The following is a 20,875-nucleotide window of genomic DNA, read 5'->3' on the forward strand; positions in this document are numbered from 1 at the left end:
CTAGGCAGGAGAAGATTCACGTGTCTTCACCACTCCGACACACCTCATTGCCAGAACAACCAGCACCCAAGGTAATCTTGGATGTACCTGCTACACCCAGAACAAGGTCCGGGCGAGCAATAGTTAAACATCAAAGACTGGACTTATGGGTCAGAGCAAACAAGAACAAAAGACTGAGCTCCAAAAATATAAATACACAAAACAACAGCAGTCAAGTTGTTACAGTTCGAACTTACCTGCGGGGTAGATTTGTGTTAAAAGAAATGAGAGATGGATTTTTTGTTAAAGTTTACAGAAAATATTTTATGTTCATGACTATGTTGAAATGTTCCAGAAGAACTAGGCAGGAACAGACCTACCGACATAAGGGCAGAATAATCCCTTGAGGTCTGTTGAGACAAAAGCAGTCTACCATTTGTTCTCTTAAAAGAGGGGATGTGGTGTTATTTGCATATTTCATCCTGTTTGGCCATATGCTAATGAGGGCCTGTGGGAATGTAAGGGTTTATTAGGAAAGCATCTCTCTCTCATGTGGCTTGTAAAGTGAAGCAACATCCAGTTAGCAATAAATGTGTCTTCATAAAGATTATGATTAAGTTATTTTACTCACGTACAGACAAGATTGATTACACAACTCTTATATGCTATGCTCAAAAGTAAACTGACTGGCAGCCAAAACAGCCAAATATTCCACCTAAACATGAATAAATTCTCAATTGTGATACGGTTGTAGAAACAAAAAGCCCTTACCTTTCATATCTCATCAAAATAATTTAACAAATTTAAAATATACACTTAGTATACTGTTTTAACCAGTTTTAATTGCAGCCAACAATATTTTTCAGTTACCACACATTTCTGGCATCCTTCTTTCGTTACACACAGATGTTTGGAAATGCTAGAGATAGCTAATTAGATAAAGTGGTCACCTCTCTCCGTATACAAGCGCTGTAACATGGACATATGGCTGTGTAGGAACCCTAACCCTATAAAGGTGTGTAGTAATTTAACTTTTTAGTTTTTTGAAGATTATTTCTTGTCGATATGAAAGTTCCAAATGTTTCCAAAACTGCATCGCAAGAGAGGCATATTGATGTTTAGACAGAGCTTCAGGGCAGCGTCGGAGAGTAAATGCATTTTCCCTGTTCGGCAGACACATTTGTGAATAGACGGTATATGTTTAGCATTACCATAAATGAATGGGTTAAGGTTCAGGCTGTCCAGTAGGTCTTCTACATGGATGTGCAGGAAATAGTTGGAGAGAGTGGAGCTGAGGAAGCTATGACAGTGGATACACCGCAGCCTGTGGAGATTCAAGCGGGTATTCAGCAGTTGAGGGAAACTGATACATTGATTGTGAAGAAGGTGGATTTTGTGGCGTTTATTGCTCATGTGATTAATTGTACTGCCCAAACAAACAAGAAGTCAAAAATGTTTTACGTAATTGTGTCATTGGCTGAAAGGTTTTGGGGTCATCAGGAACTAACTGTCATGTTTTGTCTTTCATCATGTCTTGTCCCTGTGCTTCCCTCTGCTGGTCTTATTAGGTTCTTTCCCTCTTTCTCTCTCTCTATCGTTCCGTTCCTGCTCCCAGCTGTTTCTCATTCTCCTAACGACCTCATTTACTCTTTCACACCTGTCCCCTATTTTGCCCTCTGATTAGAGTCCCTATTTCTCCCTCTGTTTTCCGCTTCTGTCCTTGTCGGATTCTTGTTTGATGTTTGCTGCTCCTGTGTCCTTGTTCCGCCCTGTCGTGTTTTTGCCTTCTTCAGATGCTGCGTGTGAGCAGGTGTCTATGTCAGCTACGGCTTGTGCCTTCCTGAAGCGACCTGCAGTCTGTGGTCGCGTCTCCTGTCGTTCCTCTCTACTGACGAGAGGTTTTCAGTTTCCTGTTTTGGATTTACCTTTGATATATCCAGGAGAATCATTGTTTGTTTGATACTGGAATAAAGACTCTGTTTCTATTACGTCGCTTTTGGGTCCTCATTCACCTGCATAACACTAACTAGCTAGCACATAATGTTCTGCGAACCAAATTTTCTTAGAGCTTGGTGAGAGCATGGTTGTTCTATGGTTACTGTATTTTTCATACTACCTTCCCACAACTTTCTGCGAATGGTGCAGGATGGTCGCTTGGCTTTGGATTATTCTGAGCACATTTAATGAACTAGATAAAAAAAAAAAAATTGGGGGGGTATTTCATTACTTTCAATTTTGGTAATGTTCTAGGAATGTTCAACAACTGGTTTGGCTTTGGGAATGTTTTCAGATAGTTCAGAGAATGCTAAGAAATCAATGTTATTCTGTGGGAATTTCAGTACGTCAGCATAACGTTTCTTACAGGTTCACTTTTTAATCACCACCATTAAGTCAGGAGTCCTATTTGACTCAGCCATGCCTCATTGCCAATCCAACATTTCCTCATCTCCCACCCCTTCTAATGCGACTATCCCTGATGCTCCTCCATCTTTTTCCCCTGACCAGCTACAAAGTTTCTTCCTGCAGGCAGTCACTGAGTCCGAGGTGTTAAAGGAGCTCCTTAAACTTCACCCCAAAAGATCATCTGAGTCAGATGGTTTAGATCCTTTCTTCTTTAAGGTTGCAGCACCTATCATCGCCAAGCCTATCTCTGACCTTTTTAACCTGTCTTTCCTCTCCGGAGAGGTTCCCATTGCTTGGAAGGCAGCCTTTATTTCAAGGGGGAGATCAGGCTGATCCTAACTTTTCTAGGCCTATTTCTATTTTGCCATGTTTATCAAAAGTGTTGGAAAAACCTGTCAATAATCAACTAACTGGTTTTATTGATGTCTATAGTATTCTCTCTGGTATGCAATCTGGTTTCCGCTCAGGTTATGGATGTGTCACTGCAACCTTAAAGGTCCTAAATGATGTCACCATTGCCCTTGATTCTGAGCAATGTTGTGCTGCTATTTTTATTTGGCCAAAACGTTTGATATGGTAGACCATACCATTCTTGTGTGCCGGCTAAGGATTATTGGTGTCTCTGGCCTCTCCCCAGATTTTGTGTTAAACGCTCTACAACAAAGCTTTCTTCGTGTCTCTGCCCTTAACCTTGCTCTGAAAACCTCCAAAACAAAGGTCATGTGGTTTGGTAAGAAGAATGCCCCTTTTCCCGCCAGTGTGATTACTACCTCTGAGGGTTTAGAGCTTTAGGTAGTCACCTCATACAAGTACTTGGGACTATGGCTAGATGGTACACTGTCCTTCTCTAAGAACATATCAAAATTGCAGGCTAAGGTTAAATCTAGACATGGTTTCCTCTATTGTAATCGCTCCTCTTTCACCCCAGCTGCCAAACTAACCCTGATTCAGATGACCATCCTAACCATGCTAGACTACGGAGACGTAATTTATAGATCGGCAGGTAAGGGTGCTCTCGAGCAGCTAGATGCTCTTTACCATTTGGCCATCAGATTTTCCACAAATGCTCCTTATAGGACACATCACTGCACTCAATACTCCTCTGTTAACTGGTCATCTCTGTATACCCGTCGCAAGACCCACTGGTTGATGCTTATTTATAAAACCCTCTTAGGTCTCACTCCCCCTTATCTGAGATACCTACTGCAGCCCTCATCCTTCACATACAACACCCGTTCTGCCAGTCACATTCTGTTAAAGGTCCCCAAAGCACACATCCCTGGGTCGCTCCTCTTTTCAGTTCGCTCAAACTGGACAGTTCTATCTCCATCTCTTCATTCAAAGATTCAACCATGGACACTCTTACTGACAGTTGTGGCTGCTTCACGTGATGAATTGTTGTCTATACCTTCTTGCCTTTGTGCTGTTGTCTGTGCCAAATAATGTTTGTACCATGTTTTGTGCTGCTACCATGTTGTGCTGCTGTGATGTTGTGTTGCTACCATGTTGTTGTTGTCATGTGTTTTTGCTACCATGTTGTGTTGTCATGTGTTGCTGCCATGCTATGTTGTTGTCTTAGGTCTCTCTTTATGTAGTGTTGTGGTGTCTCTCTTGTCGTGATGTGTGTTTTGTCCTATATTTTAGTTTTATCCCAGCCCCCGTTCCACAGGAAGCCTTTTGCCTTTTGGTAGGCTGTCATTGTAAAAATAAAAAAAATCTTAACTGACTTGCCTAGTTAAATAAAGGTTAAATAAAAATAAATAAAAACGTATGGTTCTATTTAAAGTTATGTTCTCAAATTGTTCCAAGAACGTTAAGAAACAATGTTTGTCTGTGGTAATTTCAGTATTTCCACAGAACATTCCACACAAGTTCCCATGTGGTTCTATTTAATGTCATTTTTTTACTACATTCTGGGAACCTCCCAGGAAAGGAACCAGAGTAAAACGTTTTAAGAACATCCCTGCAAACTAAAAATAAACATTACCAGAACAGGAAACATTTTCACTTGTGTTCTCCGAATGTTTAAAACATTTTCAGTGTTACCGGTCAGGAAAAGTATGGCTTCGTTTCCACAACCAATGTGAAACCAAAAACATACGTTCCCACAACTTCCAAAGAACCAAATGTGCTAGATGGGTAACAGCTGAAACATTGCAGGGAATACTGTCAGAAGATGTTTGCCCCTCCCAGGCCCTTGAGCCTGTGGGATGTTATCTTGAATGGAATGTGACTGAAGGAATGGGATAGGTTTTTGATTGATCTATTTTCCATTCCCTTACAAAAAAAGATTGCCGTTTTGAAAGTGCAGTAAAAATGAAGTAACTGCAGTCGACTGTGGTATTTTGGATGCAGTAATTGCAGAATAACTGCAGTGTACTGCAGTTGAACTGTGGTTATACTGCACTCTAATTCCAGTTACATTGCAAAATTACTGCAATTAAATAACGGTGGTTTTTTCGACGCAGTATTTGGAGCATAGTGCAGTTATACTGCACTCTGACCGCAATCCTCTTTCGTCGGGGGTTTTCCGCATTTTGTTTCCTTCCTGTTCACTACTCGTACAGTAGGTGGCGGCATGCACGTTGCATTTCTGCAAACGCCATTATAGCAGAGAAGAAGAAAAAGGTCAACATTCCAAGATGGCAGCGCGCTGTGTGCTTGGGTACATATGGACCTCTCTTTCTGGGTTTAAATGTGTGGCCAGCAGCAGCAATATGAGTGCCTTTCAGAGGAAAACAAGATGCCCTCAGCTCTCGGTTTTTGGAAATATTCAAAGCAGAGGAATTCGACACAGTGAGTTTCTTGTTGAATCCTGTTGTAGCCATATGACAGTTCACTCTGCTAGCGTTGGAAATTGTAGCTAGCTAAAATAGCGCACCCATTTAGTTATCTTTGCCCTTCGATAATGATTATTTAAGGCATCAAAGGTTAAAGGCATAATTGTGTTAGTTGATAATAAGTTAGATCATTTGAACGACCATGTTGCAGTTGCATGAACTAGCAGTATATCATCTAAACTAGCTTGTCGGTGTTGTGCAGAAATGCTCCCCCCTGCCAAAATCTCCCCCTTCGCTGAACGCGTACGCACTCAATTCTTCATCGCTGTGACATGCTTGCTAGTTGAGATTTCTGTTCATGTTAGGCTGCGTTTCATTTTTTTTTTATGTCGGTTTGATCGCGGGGAGGCACTTGTAATGTCTGCAGTTTTCGGTTTGGCTATTTGTTTCAAGTGTATTAGTCTATAAATAAATCTCTTTGCCAAAATTCGTCATCTCTACAATGTCTTATTTGAGTAGTAGTTCTGAAATGTTTATTGCTTGCCTACATTCTAGTCCCTCTGTTTTGAATATAACACACAAACATTAATTATTAATTTCGGTTGCCTATCCTGGTGTGAAGTTTGTTATAGAAAAAGTATTTGACTCTGTGTGTCACAGAAAGTACTTGATTCTAGCTACAAAATTCTATTTTGGGACTGCAAGGCCCGGCACACTTCATAATAATTTTTGGTAGCTCATGTTGACCAATAGTGTGTGCCACAGAAAGCAAAATTAGAGCATAAAGAAACATAAACATTTATTTTAGAGACCTTTTCTAATGTTTAAGAAAAATATATTTGTGTATTATCACACAATAACAAAAACATCAAAGTTAAGTTTGTTAACAAAAATTAAATAGGAAATACACATTTTTATATTTGCATAAGATATAAAATGACATCAAATATAACAAGACAAATAACATAAAGAAATTTGACATTTAGTCCACTTTTTATGGAAAGTTTTCCAGGGGATATCGTCACCTGGAACTCAAGCCTAACCTAGCCCTGACAGGCAGCGCAGACATAATCCTCCAATGGTGGGATGATTTTCATACAGGACTGGTGGAACCATCGTGGGCAGCGGTCACAACCAATCTGAAATTTATGATGAAAAATGTTCATATACACTGCTCAAAAAAATAAAGGGAACACTTAAACAACACAATGTAACTCCAAGTCAATCACACTTCTGTGAAATCAAACTGTCCACTTAGGAAGCAACACTGATTGACAATAAATTTCACATGCTGTTGTGCAAATGGAATAGACAAAAGGTGGAAATTATAGGCAATTAGCAAGACACCCACAATAAAGGAGTGGTTCTGCAGGTGGTGACCACAGACCACTTCTCAGTTCCTATGCTTCCTGGCTGATGTTTTGGTCACTTTTGAATGCTGGCAGTGCTTTCACTCTAGTGGTAGCATGAGACGGAGTCTACAACCCACACAAGTGGCTCAGGTAGTGCAGCTCATCCAGGATGGCACATCAATGCGAGCTGTGGCAAGAAGGTTTGCTGTGTCTGTCAGCGTAGTGTCCAGAGCATGGAGGCGCTACCAGGAGACAGGCCAGTACATCAGGAGACGTGGAGGAGGTCGTAGGAGGGCAACAACCCAGCAGCAGGACCGCTACCTCCGCCTTTGTGCAAGGAGGAGCACTGCCAGAGCCCTGCAAAATGACCTCCAGCAGGCCACAAATGTGCATGTGCATCTGTCATAAACTTTGATGAAAGATACATGTTTTACATAGGATTAAAGATACACTTGTTCTTAATGCAACCGCTGTGTCAGATTTCAAAAAGCTTTACGGCAAAACACAATATTCAATCATCTGAAAACAGCGTTCAGCCACAAAAGCAAGCCATACAGTTACCCGCCAAATTGTGCAGTCAACAAAACTCATAAAAAGCATTATAAATCTTCACTTACCTTTGCTGATCTTCGTCGGAATGCACTCCCAGGACTCCCAGTTCCACAAGAAATGTTAGTTTGGTTCAGTAATGTCCATTTATGTCCAAAATAGCTATTTTCGTTAGCGTGTTTGGTAAACAAATCCAACGTCAGGAAGCGCGTTCACTAAAAGCTGACGAAATGTCCAAAAGTTCCGCAACAGTCCGTAGAAACATGTCAAACGATGATTTGAATCAATCTTTAGAATGTTTTTAACATAAATCTTGAATAACGTTCCAACCGGAGAATTACATTGACTTCAGATGAGCGATGGAACAGAGCTCCCTCTCATGTGAACGCGCATGGTGAAAGCATGGTCAGGTCATGGCGGACCTGACTAATTCCCCTCTCATTCGGACCCCCTTCACAGTAGAGGCATCAGATAAGGTTCTACAGACTGTTGACATCTAGTGGAAGCCGTAGGAAGTGCAAACAGATCCATATCCTACAGTGTTTTCAATAGGCGATGAGTTGAAAACCAGGAACAGAGCCCTCTTTTGGGATGGTTTAGACAGACACACACACATTACATGCACACATTACACACATGTATGTGTTCACATGTATATTCTGTATTATGTATGTATTTCTTAGTACTGCCTTAGCGGCTCTTACCGTCACAGTCCAGTGGTTGTGTTCATTGATGATGCCAATAATGTACTTGTACATCATTTACATTTACATTTAAGTCATTTAGCAGACGCTCTTATCCAGAGCGACTTACAAGTACATACATTCATACTTTTTTTGTACTGGCCCCCCGTGGGAATCGAACCCACAACCCTGGCGTTGCAAGCGCCATGCTCTACCAACTGAGCTACACGGGACCATCATTGGATCAATCTGAAATTTAAAACAGCAAGGATAGTTGCTTGAGTTCAAAATCTGTCAAATATAACATATAATATTATGAGAATAATCCAACCAACCTTAAGTTTTGATTTCTTGCTCCCCCAAATGCCAGTCATTTTAAAGGTGTCATTGTAGAAAGCTTGCTCGGTTGACTGCCTTTTTAAAATTCCGCACCAGATGGAACATGTAGGCATTGATGGTCTGACAGAAAAAAAGACTATGAAGGTAAATCTGTTACATGGAAAAACAACAATTTAGGTTTTCCTCATAAATACACAGATTAACCACACACATGCAGTGTTTACATATACTGTATGTGCAACACAGTCTTACCTCACTTTCCAACTCCATATTTGGACCAGTTCTGTTGATCATGATAAAATGTTTATATGGGTCGATTCTAGACAACAGCACATAAACATCTTTTCCTCCCCAAGCCTCTGCAACACCTGGAAAATGTACCTGAAGGTATACTGAGCAATACAAATGGATCAACCTGACAAGATTACATACATACATTTGTTTATATCAGTAGCTGCTGCTGGTGTGGTGGAGGCCGCTGGTGTGGAGGCCGCTGGTGTGGTGGTTGTGGAGGCTGTTGGTGTGGTGGTTGTGGAGGCTGCACAACTACAAATACCTAGGTGTCTGGCTAGACTGTAAACTCTCCTTCCAGACTCATATCAAACATCTCCAATCCAAAATCAAATCTAGAATCGGCTTTCTATTTCGCAACAAAGCCTCCTTCACTCACGCCGCAAACTTACCGAAGTAAAACTGACTATCCTACCGATCCTCGAATTCGGCGATGTCATCTACAAAATAGCTTCCAATACTCTACTCAGCAAACTGGATGCAGTCTATCACAGTGCCATCCATTTTGTTACCAAAGCCCCTTATACCACCCACCACTGCGACCTGTATGCTCTAGTCGGCTGGCCCTCGCTACATATTCTTCGCCAGACCCACTGGCTCCAGGTCATCTATAAGTCTATGCTAGGTAAAGCTCCGCCTTACCTCAGCTCACTGGTCACGATAACAACACCCACCCGTAGCACGCGCTCCAGCAGGTATATCTCACTGGTCAACCCCAAAGCCAGCACCTCCTTTGGCCGCCTTTCCTTCCAGTTCTCTGCTGCCAGTGACTGGAACGAATTGCAAAACTCGCTGAACCTGGAGACTTACATTTCCCTCACTAACTTTAAACATCAGCTATCTGAGCAGCTAACCGATCGCTGCAGCTGTACATAGTCCATCTGTAAATAGTTCACCCATAAATAGTCCACCCAATCTACCTACCTCATCCCCATATTGTTTTTATTTACTTTTCTGCTCTTTTGCACACCAGTATCACTACTTGCACATCATCATCTGCTCATCTATCACTACAGTGTTAATCCGCTCAATTGTAATTACTTCGCTACTATGGCCTATTTATTGCCTTACCACCTCACGCCATTTGCACACACTGTATATAGACTTTCTTTTTTTCTATTGCGTTATTGACTGTACGCTTGTTTATTCCATGTGTAACTCTGTGATGTTTGTGTCGCACTGCTTTGCTTTATCTTGGACAGGTCGCAGTTGTAAATGAGAGCTTGTTCTCAACCAGCCTACCTGGTTAAATAAAGGTAAAATAACATTTTTATAAACTTGCCGGTGTGGTGGTTCTGGAGGCTGCTGATTTTTATTTTATGAGGGTTCCGACGAGTCTCCTCTGAGGCCTCTGGTGTTCCACGCTTATTTTAGGGAAGATAACCCCCTTGTCATCTTCCAAGTACGCGCTTTTCCCTTCGAGACCTCGAATCGTATATGGCCGAGATAGTTGGGATCTAGTTTGCCCCATTTCCTCTGCACTCATGTTGACTTACATATTTGAACTTTATTTTTCGCCCAGAGTACAAATTTTGGGAATTATTATAATTTTATTATTACTACTGTATCTACATTCTTAACTAAAACAGATTTTTATTTTTTTAATATAGAAAAAGCCATAATAGGGAAAAGCACGACAGGGGGAAGCTTTTCGGCATAACACCGGTTTGTTATGAAACACTGCTTGACTGACATGTCCTGGATTGTAGCTATACTAACTTTGACATTGACTATGTTGTTTGTGTTAACAGTCGTGGAAAAGAAAGAAGGCAAAACAACAATAGTAAGTGACAAGCTTGCTAACCTGTTGGTTCATCATTGTACACTGTTTGAGTGGCGATGTGTTCTCTTACTTTAGCTATGTTGTGGATTACTGCATTTGAGTCAATACTAGTCAATACGGTATCCACACACTTCAGGATATAAAGTATAATACAAGCTCTATACCATTGTGTTAAGTATGAACACTTATCTAGATGGCTAGTAAATGTGACATTTACAGTAGATTGATGGAAGTATTTGTGCTGTGCTTATTTATTAATTGACCAGCATTGCATTATTTTCTCAGATTGAGGGAACAACTGAGGATACCCCAAGCAGACCACAGCCACCCAACGCCACAGCCCAGTGCCCCATCTATCGATGGAACCTGCAGAACAAATACAACTATACAGTAAGTGTTTCAATGATACCTGACTGCATACTTACTGCCTCTCGACTGTTCTGCCAGAATAACAGAGTGAGAGGAACAGTGCTGGTCCACACTCACATCTGCCATGTCTCATGCATTTTATGTCAATATGTGCGCCTGTTCTATGAGCGCAGACGTACAGTAATTCCCTGTGTTTGTATTTGTTAGGATGTCCTGTTGCTGAGTCAGTTCATCAGGTCTGATGGAGGAATGCTGCCTCGTAGAGTCACTGGTCTCTGTGCCCAGGAGCACCGCAAGATCGCCATCTGTGTGCAGATGGCTCACAGAGCAGGTACGATGCTGTGTGTCTGCTCTGGATGCACAACTATTGTGAAATGTATTATCTTCAAAGTGGTAAAAGTACTCTCTCTTTTCTACTCCAGGTCTGCTCCCAGATCACAAACCAACACTACCAGAGGGTCACATCCCAAAGAAGCCCAAGCCACAGCTCAACAGGTAACGAGTGTGTTTGACCCCATCAGTATCTACCCTCTCACACCTGTATTGTTTCTTGTTAGACCTCTCATTACATTACCTTTCAACTAACTCTTGTGCATCCTCTCTCTGACTAACTCACACCTGTGTTGTTGCATCACAGATATCTGACTCGCTGGTCCATTGATTCAGTGAAGCCCATCTATAGGACGGGGCTGAAGTGGTGTAAAAACCGCATCTCAGTCGGCCACCCAGCTCTCAGAAACAACGTACAGTACGGCAAAAAAATCCTCTACCTGAAACATTGATGACCTGGGGGCATGTCAACTCACAGCAGCAGGAGTCAGTGTGGGCGGGACAGAGATGGGGGTACAACAGTTCTATTGGACGTCCTTCCTTGTAGTACTCCTGGCCCATTTGGAGCTCCATTGACTTTGAGAACTAGCCATTGGAAAAGCTGGGGGAGCATCTGTATTTGTCCAGCCTATTTATCTATTGGTGGACATTGCCCATTGGAAACCCATTCTGTCATTTGACCTTTTTGAAGATGCCCTGAAACAAAACTATTAAAGTCCACATTTAGGGGCTCTATTCAATCCGCATCGCGGCAGTTCAGCTCTACAGCGTGATGACATTTTAAAGGCAATGTTCCAGCTTTACCAGAGACTGCATTCACGGTAACCGCTGCATATGTCAGCTCAATCGGGCATTACCTTTACATTTCTATTGCGGAATCTGTAACGCTTCAGCAATACAGATTGAATAGAGCCCTTGCTGTAAGATCAATTGGGTCAGTATTGCACTGTTTTGATGTAGGTGGGATGTTGTACTTCAAGACAACCCAGATGTGCAAATAAAACGGATCTGCTTTTTCTCCCTCCACCATGTGTGTTTGCATGAGTGTGGAAGTAAGCATTTACTGGGCCTATTGACAGAAATGAACCAAGTGCATGTGGAGGTAAATCACAAATAATTAATGATTTTAGTTTGTTTATTTACTTTAAATAACAGTAAAGAAACATCTCTTGCATAAATAGAACTGTTTTGGGTGGGGATAGAACACTGCTTGCTCAGATGAGAGGTTTATGATGATTCTCAGTTTAGATAAGTGGTAGGTGTTGGCTCCAGCTCTGGATCTCACTGGCTCTTTAAAGCATGAAGGGCAGGTCCAGGTTCTTCAGTCCGTCGCCCATGTAGATGTATCCGTGCTGGGGGGTCATGGGTACGTGGAACGAGGTCAGGCCCAGCCACAGCATGCTACGGATCACACACACTGTGCTGCCACGCTCAAACTGCAAGCTCCACGACCCTATACACACAAGTATATGGGTTATGAAGATTATCACACAAACTGCTGCTCGTCCATGACCTTTCATAAACAGAGACCATGTACAGGTCTCACATTACTCCCTCATTCATTGAATCCACTCTTCCCTATGTAAAGAAGTCTACACAGCAAAAAGGTAACAGTTGGCTGATAGCTCAATAATTTAGAAGGGTTTACTAAGTCCTTTCCCTGACTCTAAATATCAGGGTGGCCTGGCGGAGCAGCTGTCTGCTCATGGCCATCACCCATAGCCAGAGAACACTGTTCATGCTGAATGGGAGCCTAGCAGAATTCTCTCACCGCAGATTCACTGCACCATTAATCAGGAGGCTCCAGGACTTCTTGGAAATAATTAATTAATCTGTAACCTCCCAATTATCAAAGCATTAAACATGAAATGAAACCTTGTGCCAGAGCTATCTAGGAACAGCGATTCCAGTAAATTGTGTCAGTTTTTTTGATACTGTTTTTCTCATATTTCAGTTTCACAATGCTATGGGGTGGGAAATTAATTGAAACCTTTTGCAAGAGATATCTAGAAACAGACTCCAGAAATAGGGTCTATTGGGAGGTGTTTGACAATGCTCTTTGTCTATGGGGAGAGATTCATCTTCCATGACCCAAAGACACTCCTGCCAGGTTGATGTGATTTGGGAAGCTGTTCAGTGATGGTGTCCAGATAAGTGTACTTTCCACTGAAACACACTGGCGGTTTCAAACTCACATGTGGCGTAGGGAGGAACCCAATGGGAGAACAGGCATGGAAGGGGTATTGGCATAAATCAGAAGTCGATAACAGCAACTGTTGCCACATACTTCCAGGCAAGTCTGGAGGATCGCTGTGGTGAGAGGGGTAGCTTCACTCAGAGATACCAGAGGAAAGCACTTTCGGTGGAGATCCATCATTTTGTCCTTAAACTGTCTTTAGTCTGGGTCTCTCGCTCCCTTCAGCAAAGGCTTGAGGCCTGGCCCTTAAGTTCTCAGTGAGGATGATGCTGTCACTGGGACAGCTGTGTAATGTAAGCTGGTTTGGGAAAGCTTCACGCGCAGGCACACACATTCACACACCGCAGAGATGCTCATCCCTTTGAAATGAACAGCTGTGATGTTTTAGACAGATACTGCTGTGTGAGCCTCTATCACTTTTCCACAGCACCCACACCACAAACAAATTGTGATACATGTCTGTCTAGACAAACTACAGTTTGATATCATCCAGATATAAACTGACAGACTGACCAGGGGAAATCTATGATCCGTTATTGTTGTCACTTGTTAAATCCACTTAAATCGGTGTAGATGAAGGGGAGGAAATGGGTAAAAAAAAAAAAGATTTAAGCCATAAGACACTTTTGTCGTTCTCTCAACCATCTTCATGAGGAATGATTTTCCAACAGTCTTGAAGGAGTTCCCATATGCTGAGCACTTGTTGGCTGCTTTTCATTCACTCTGCGGTCCAACTCATCCCAAACCATCTCAATTGGGTTGAGGTCGGGTGATCTGATGCAGCACCATCACTCTCCTTCTTGGTCAAATAGCCCTTACACAGCCTGGAGGTGTGTTTGGGGTCATTGTCATATTGAAAAACAAATGATAGTCCCACTAAGCGCAAACCAGATGGGATGGTGTATCGCTGCAGAATGCTGTGGTAGCCTTGCTGATTAAGTGTGCCATACTCTGTGTCTCACAAAGATGCGGCGGTTGGAACCAAAAATCTCAAATTTGGACTTATCAGACCAAAGGACAGATTTCCACCGATCTAATGTTTCTTCTTCTTATTGGTGTCCTTTAGTGGTGGTTTCTTTGCAGCAATTATACCATGAAGGCCTGATTCACGCAGTCTCCTCTGAACAGTTGATGTTGAGATGTGTCTGTTACTTGAACTCTGAAGCATTCATTTGGGCTGCGATCTGTGGTGCAGTTAACTAGTGAACTTATCCTCTGCAGCAGAGGTAACTCTGTCTTCCTTTCCTGTGGCGGTCCTCATGAGAGCCAGTTTCATCATAGCTCATAGCTCTCATGGTTTTTGCGACTGCACTTGAAGAAACTTTCAAAGTTCTTGAAATTATCCAGATTGACTGACCTTCATGTCTTCAAGTAATGATGGACTGTCGTTTCTCTTTGCTTATTTGAGCTGTTCTTGACATAATATGGACTTGATCTTTTGCCAAATAGGGCTGTCTTCTGTATACCACAACACAACTTATTGGCTCAAATGCGTTCAGAAAGAAAGAAATTTAATAAGGCACACCTGTTAATTGAAATGCATTCCAGGCAACTACCTCATGAAGCTGGTTGAGAGAATGCCAAGAGTGTGTAAAGCTGTCATCAAGGCAAAGGGTAACTATTTGAAGAATCTCAAATATAAAATATATTTTGATTTGTTTAACAGTTTTTGCTTACTACATGATTCCATATGTGTTATTTCATAGTTTTGATGTCTTCACTATTATTCTACAATGTATAAAATAGTAAAACTAAAGAAAAACCCTTGAATGAGTAGATGTGTCCAAACTTTTGACTGGTACTGTATGCATACATACTTTGGATGGTGCCCCTCTTATAAATACAGTGCTGTGAAAAAGTATTTGCGCCCTTTCTACTTTTCTCTACTTTTGCATATTTTTGATACTGAATGTTATCAGATCTTGAAACCAAAACCTAATATTAGATAAAGGGAACCTGAGTGAACAAATACCCAAATACCCATCGGGGATGGCTTACCCTGGATTTCCCTTCAATCTCCACAAGTTAGGTAAATCTGCATTCATTTTTTTGGCACCTATAATGTGAAATTATCTCCAGAAGTCCTTTAAAGTTGTTGGATTTGGTGCCTCTAAGGCAATTCAGATGGATGTTAGAGTGCCTTTTTACTGAAGAATGTATTTGTTTCATATGATTGTGTTTTTCTTTTTGTATTTTGTGTTTGCTTTCTTATGTATGGTGTAATTGATGTGTATATAGATATGTATAGTGTCATTGTTGTTTATTGATGTGTTTGACAAATCATCATTGTAAGTAAGAATTTGTTCTTAATTGACTTACCTGTAGAAATAAAACCATGGCCGAATATGGACCGGGCACACAGGGCACGTGCCCAGGGGCCCTGACCTTCAGGAGAACCCCATTGACTAACAAAATCATTCTCACTCAGATATCATATTAACATGGCATAAGTTATTACCAAATGTGTAGAATTGCAGGAAATGTGCTTTAAAACTGAAAAATCTCATCTCCATCCCATGGCAAAATGGGTAGAATTGCATGAAATGTGTTATAAAATTGCTGTTTTCTCTCCACCCCATAGCAAAATGTGTAGAATTACAAGAAATTAACTTTAAAACTAAAATGTGTCTCTCCATCGTCAAGAGGGGGGCCACTAAAATGTTTTGCAGCGAGGTGGGCCCCCCCCAACCAAATCCCGCTTAGGTCCCCCAAAAGGCTAGAGCCAGCCCTGCAGAGGAGGATGCCTTGATAAACTGGGCTCTCAACTGCCAACCTAAATGATCATTAGCTCCAATTAAAAGGCTAGTTTAGTATAATAGAGCGTGACCATTGGACTATTCCCCAGGTCATTTCTGTAAATGAGAATGTGTTCTCAGTCAACTTACCTGGTAAAATAAATAAATAAAAAATCAGAGCATGCCAAACATTAGTAATCTCATTTTCGTATTACATTTTTGTCTCCCAAGGAACTTGTTCTATTTCTAAAGACAACATGTGGGAAGGAAACCCCACCCATGGGGGGAACGGTAGGATGACTGTAAAGGAGTGGTGTAGTGAGAGATTTGGAACTCTGTTACCTTTGGGGATATCCTCACTCAAAGGATCCAGGAAGTCGATGGAGCGGTTGAGGTCAGCCATCTCCAGGATGGATTTCTTCTTCAGTTTCTGCGGCTCAGTGAAGTGCAGGAAGTAGCTGAGTTTACCCGCCTCCAATGAGGACAGACCTACAGAATAGACAGAACACACAGACTCACTCAGTAACTGATAGTATGATATGATTCTGTCTGTGTATGAAAAAGAAAACACACTAAAACGTGTGTACACTATAGATGCACAATGTGCAGTGTGAGATAAATGATGGTCTGGATTCTGGTTCCAACTTCCAACACACTCTGAGCTAAAAACTACACAGCTGAGTCATCCTCTCGAGCCAGTAACACACACAGCTGTGTCCCATCTCTCCACAGTCAGACCACATTCTCAACTGGGAAACACCACACTCTACGTGGAGCCATCCATTTCATTAATAACTTTGAAAAGTAGCTTTACCCTCAAAGCTGCGGTTGGTCTGCACCAGGCCATGGGGACTCTTGATGAAGGCACCGCGTGGGACCACAGACACCTCCTTATCAATGGTGTGGACAGTGGAGGCCAGCCTCTTCTCCTCTTTCACCTTAATCTGCAACACAAACCAAACAACCATTACCAAACATCTGTCACAACACCCAAACAAACTAGTCATCACTCTTCTGCAATAATACCACACACAGTCACGACGGTCATATGAATCTAGTCACTGTACATTAATCACTGACACTTATTAATAAGCAAAACACCATTAGCTCAACATTAAACAATATAATTCGTCACACTTGTCCCCACCATGACTTCCTCCTCCACAGCCTCGTCCCCCTCCCCTTGCCGCCGTATCTCGGTGTGCTCATACTCATGTGAGGGGTCTCCCACGAAGCGACCCTTTGCTGCAGCAGACACTTCCGCTAGCATTGCCTCAGTGGCAGGGGGAAGCAAGTGCCAGTCCACACAGTTGAAACTGGAGTAGGGAAAGGACACAAACACATGTGCAAGAGGGCACACATACACACATAGAGAGAGAACATATTGAATAGGAGAATGGTTCACAACTCCAAAGCCACAAGTGACAACAACAAAATGCAAGCTAGCTATAATAATATGCCTGTAGTAAAATAGATTTGAGGCTCTAAAACTATTTCCTTTGCACCTCTTACCTGTAAAGGCTATTTTTATCCGTCATCTCATCTTCTGAAACCCCTTGTGCAATGAAATAGTCACCCTTTATGCCCAGAATCTTGCCCCAAAACAGGACACGATTGAATTTGTTGTTCCTCTTCAGAATGACCAGGGAAGTCTGCAGGGCAGCTTTTTGCTCACTGCTCAAAGTTAAACCGCTACCAGAAACGAGGTCCAAGGAGTAGTATAAGGTATTGGAGTCCATTGCATGTATAAAGCGTGTCTCAATGAAAAGTAAATACTTTCTATAAAAAGGCAAAATGTTTGGTAACTAGGTTACGTGGGGACAGCTGCCAAGAACGTCCGGTTGCCAATGTCAACAAATCTCATTAGTTACGTGTAGTCATAGCAACTGCGGATTGCTCCCCGTCTACAAAGCAGTTGAGCTGCACAAATTAGCTGGAGATTGAATTAGTTCAATTCTCGATCTGATCTTCAACACTTGGCTCTAATTCAGCAACAATCTGCCACGTACTTGTCTGTTAGGCTAACTATCCTCATCTCATATTTTTCTCATTTACAGTCTTAGCTACTTCAGATATTTCAGTGTTTAGAGTAAAGAATGGGGGAGATTTCCAAGGCCTTTCCTTCAAGTCACAGCCAGAAACCTGTTCTTCTGAGCTCTTGTGAGGTTTCCCAATGCTTTCTGATTAATGGGTCTGTCAGTATGAGTTGTTTCTCACCCATTTAGCTGTGGATTGAGTGACAGTGAGAGAGGAAAAGTGAGATGTCTTTATTATTTTGGAACATGTGTGAGTGTAATGTTTACTGTGCATTTTTTTATTGTTTAATTCCCATTTGTTTATTATCTATTTCACTTGCTTTGGCAATGTAAACATATGTTTCCCATGCCAATAAAGTGCTTACATTTAATTGAGAAAAAGAGAGAGAGACCCAGTGCACAGCTGGCAGAATGCATGCTCAGATCCCACTAACTACAGCGTGACACAAAGGAGGATAGGACTTTATGGATATAGGAACTGAGATTATACCACTGTGAATCTTGAGCACATGGGACAGGGGGTCATTAATGTTACTGTGTGTGTTTATGTGTGAGCGTGCATCAATGGGTTCATGTCCCTCGATCTGTGTACTTACATACTTATATAAGATTCATGTCATGTACATAAATAAGTGTGTGTATATAGCCCGCATTTTATATATATTATTGGATTGCCATATTTTCCCACCATCGTAACTTTATAATGGGAGATGGGGAATTCTCAATGCCAAAGGTACACTTTCTTATACAGATGTCTTTAGATCCACAAGCCATAACAGCAGCACAGGAGCTGAGAGGGCCTTCATGAGTTAGAGCACTCCTATGACCCTAACTCATCATAACTTACCAGCTCAAGACAGCTTCTCATCCTCTCACCCCTGAGTCTGTCTGAGATCTCACGAGGTGCATTTGGGACCGGAAAGAGAGCAGAGAGGATGTAACAGAAAGGAAGAAGAGAGGTATTAGGGAGGAGATGGGAAGAGAGGGATAGGGGTTGAAGAGTGGGGATAAAGAAGGAGAAGAGAGAGATACTATATGGAGAGAAAGCAGGAGTAGCATGAAACATGAAGAATGTGGGATGGATGATAGAGGGAGGAAATAGACACTCAAATCATTTGAAGTTGTAGCACTGTGGGATGTTGCAGCACTGTAACTTCAGACTGTTCTGTCTTGGTGAATGTTAATGTTCAACACATCTGGCAACTCTGTGGGAACAGTGCTACAACAGCGGCCCCCTTGGGTAGCAGGGGTACATGCCCCTGATAGCAGAGATTAGATTGAAACACTGTCTCTCTTAAAAACAAGAACGCCATCTTCTCATTCCTGCTGAACATGCCCCCTTAAATCACTTGATTATTTCTTTCAATACTGATTTAGGCTCAGCCCTCCCTACTTCTCTCCTAACCTTTACCATCACAAGCCGAGCAGCAGAACTGACTCTGAAGCAGTTGTTAAGGCTAAGTAGGTAACCCTGTTCTCATAAATCTTGCTCTGTATTCGCTTCCCCTTCTTTCCTGGCTGGCTGTTCCCATGCCTTCCGCGGGCCACCAGAACCTTACCGTTTCCAGGGATCTGTGCGTTTGGTGTAATTGCTGAACAAAAGGAACTGGCAGGCCGGAATCACATGCTACCGCCTCGGTGGAGACTGGAGACTTCAGCCCCCTCCCTCATCCTCCCTCCCTCACCCCATTCCTTGTCCTCCCCCTGGCCCCGACCGCAGCCAGAGAACACAAAGAGACCGAGTGGGGTGACTTTTCCTTTTCCTTTTGTCCCCACAGAACAGCCGTGCATGTGCACACACACTCTCACACAAACTTACACAAATATATACACAGGTGCAGCTTCACATTCTGCATACTGTACATGCAGATGAGCAGGTGCTCACACACAGTCATACCCAAACACACTAACGAAAACTCCCTATGGCTCAGTTGGTAGAGCATGGCATGTGCAATGCCAGGATTGAATGTTTGATTCCCGAGGCTAGCCATACATAAAACAAATTCTGTAAGTTGCTTTGTATAAAAGTGTCTGCTAAGTGTCTGCTAAATGAAACATTGCCCCCACCTCCCTGATCTTGGTGTTGGTGGGCTGTGGTCCCACTCCTCTGGGAACCTCACCTCCCAGGCGACCAGCGTTGCCAAGGAACTAATCCTGAGGGACAAAAGGTGGGAATGGTGTAGAATACAATGCCTCTGTAGCATCTGATTGGTTGGCATTGGGCCACGCGATCGCCTGATTGGTTGGAACTAAGTTTAGATACAAACTCACAGGGTCAGAGGTCAGATCCATCGATCATTGCGGTGACATGAAGGAAGAGTGATCCCCCCATGGAACTAACATGGTTTATACCCATTCAACACACATCAACCCTCCATCTTGCAATTACTCTCCCATATCCCCGACCTTGGAGAAACATAAGCCTATAGGCAACGAAGCATTCAAAGATTGCGGAAGAAAGCCGTCTGGCTCGAGAGACTATCTTGCGATAGGCCATGGGTAAGTTCTTTGCCCTGAGCTGAGAGAAGACAGAAACAGCAAGAAAAGAGAAAGAGGGAGAGAGATTACTTAATAAAGAAGTGTCTGGGGTGTAATGAAGCACAAATACACAATGCCAAGAATGTGGTGAGGGCCCTGGGTTCGATGGGTCTGTCTCACACATAAGCACATGTGCGAATGTACACACACTTGCACGTACTTGCGTACACACTCCTTGCAGCAGTAAATCTGGATTAGCAGTGGATAAATGTCTTGATCCAGACTAGGACTGTAGCCCAGTCTCAAATGCTCTGTGATCCCCTTTACATGGTGAATGATACGGCCTTGCCCGACACCTACAGATTAAACACAGCAACATGGGCTGTGTCTCAATATTCTAAATCAATGGCTTCCTCTCCTTCATTACCAAAGAGATTGTGTGTGGGTGTAAGAGTCTTTTGACTCTGCATTGGTCCATATCCCACTTCAGTATGATCAGCTAAATTGATTGAAAAACTTTTGAAAAAAATTCTCACATTGACATATTCACACTTTCACACACTCCTTCTGC

At 42.4% G+C, this 20,875-nt stretch overlaps 2 protein-coding genes across 2 annotated transcripts; one reads left to right on the forward strand and one right to left on the reverse strand.

Annotated features, from left to right (window-relative positions):
* Positions 1-5,011: 5,011 nt before the first annotated feature.
* Positions 5,012-11,884, forward strand: LOC120019027 (39S ribosomal protein S18a, mitochondrial-like). The gene is made up of 6 exons (XM_038962228.1): positions 5,012-5,178; positions 10,128-10,159; positions 10,445-10,549; positions 10,736-10,859; positions 10,951-11,023; positions 11,166-11,884. Exons 1-6 carry the CDS (start codon positions 5,025-5,027, stop codon positions 11,308-11,310), a joined length of 633 nt encoding a protein of 210 aa, XP_038818156.1. The 5' UTR covers positions 5,012-5,024; the 3' UTR covers positions 11,311-11,884.
* Positions 11,885-11,981: 97 nt separating this feature from the next.
* On the reverse strand, positions 11,982-17,529 carry rsph9 (radial spoke head component 9). The gene is made up of 5 exons (XM_038962227.1): positions 17,303-17,529; positions 16,938-17,106; positions 16,605-16,734; positions 16,133-16,279; positions 11,982-12,311 (listed from the first exon to the last, which is right to left on the reverse strand). Exons 1-5 carry the CDS (start codon positions 17,527-17,529, stop codon positions 12,151-12,153), a joined length of 834 nt encoding a protein of 277 aa, XP_038818155.1. The 3' UTR covers positions 11,982-12,150.
* Positions 17,530-20,875: the final 3,346 nt, after the last annotated feature.

Source organism: Salvelinus namaycush, chromosome 24, assembly GCF_016432855.1.
Source record: "Salvelinus namaycush isolate Seneca chromosome 24, SaNama_1.0, whole genome shotgun sequence".
Taxonomy (NCBI): Eukaryota; Metazoa; Chordata; class Actinopteri; order Salmoniformes; family Salmonidae; genus Salvelinus; species Salvelinus namaycush.

Coding starts and splice junctions, on each gene's coding strand:
- LOC120019027 (XM_038962228.1), top strand. CDS start 5,025: ATGGCAGCGCGCTGTGTGCTTGGGTACATATGGACCTCTCTTTCTGGG. Junction 10,160..10,444: donor AAGAAGGCAAAACAACAATA/GTAAGTGACAAG, acceptor TTATTTTCTCAG/ATTGAGGGAACAACTGAGGA. Junction 11,024..11,165: donor CCCAAGCCACAGCTCAACAG/GTAACGAGTGTG, acceptor GTTGCATCACAG/ATATCTGACTCGCTGGTCCA.
- rsph9 (XM_038962227.1), bottom strand. CDS start 17,529: ATGGACTCCAATACCTTATACTACTCCTTGGACCTCGTTTCTGGTAGC. Junction 17,107..17,302: donor GATAAAAATAGCCTTTACAG/GTAAGAGGTGCA, acceptor TCCCTACTCCAG/TTTCAACTGTGTGGACTGGC. Junction 12,312..16,132: donor GAGTGAGGATATCCCCAAAG/GTAACAGAGTTC, acceptor TTGTGTGTATAG/GGTCGTGGAGCTTGCAGTTT.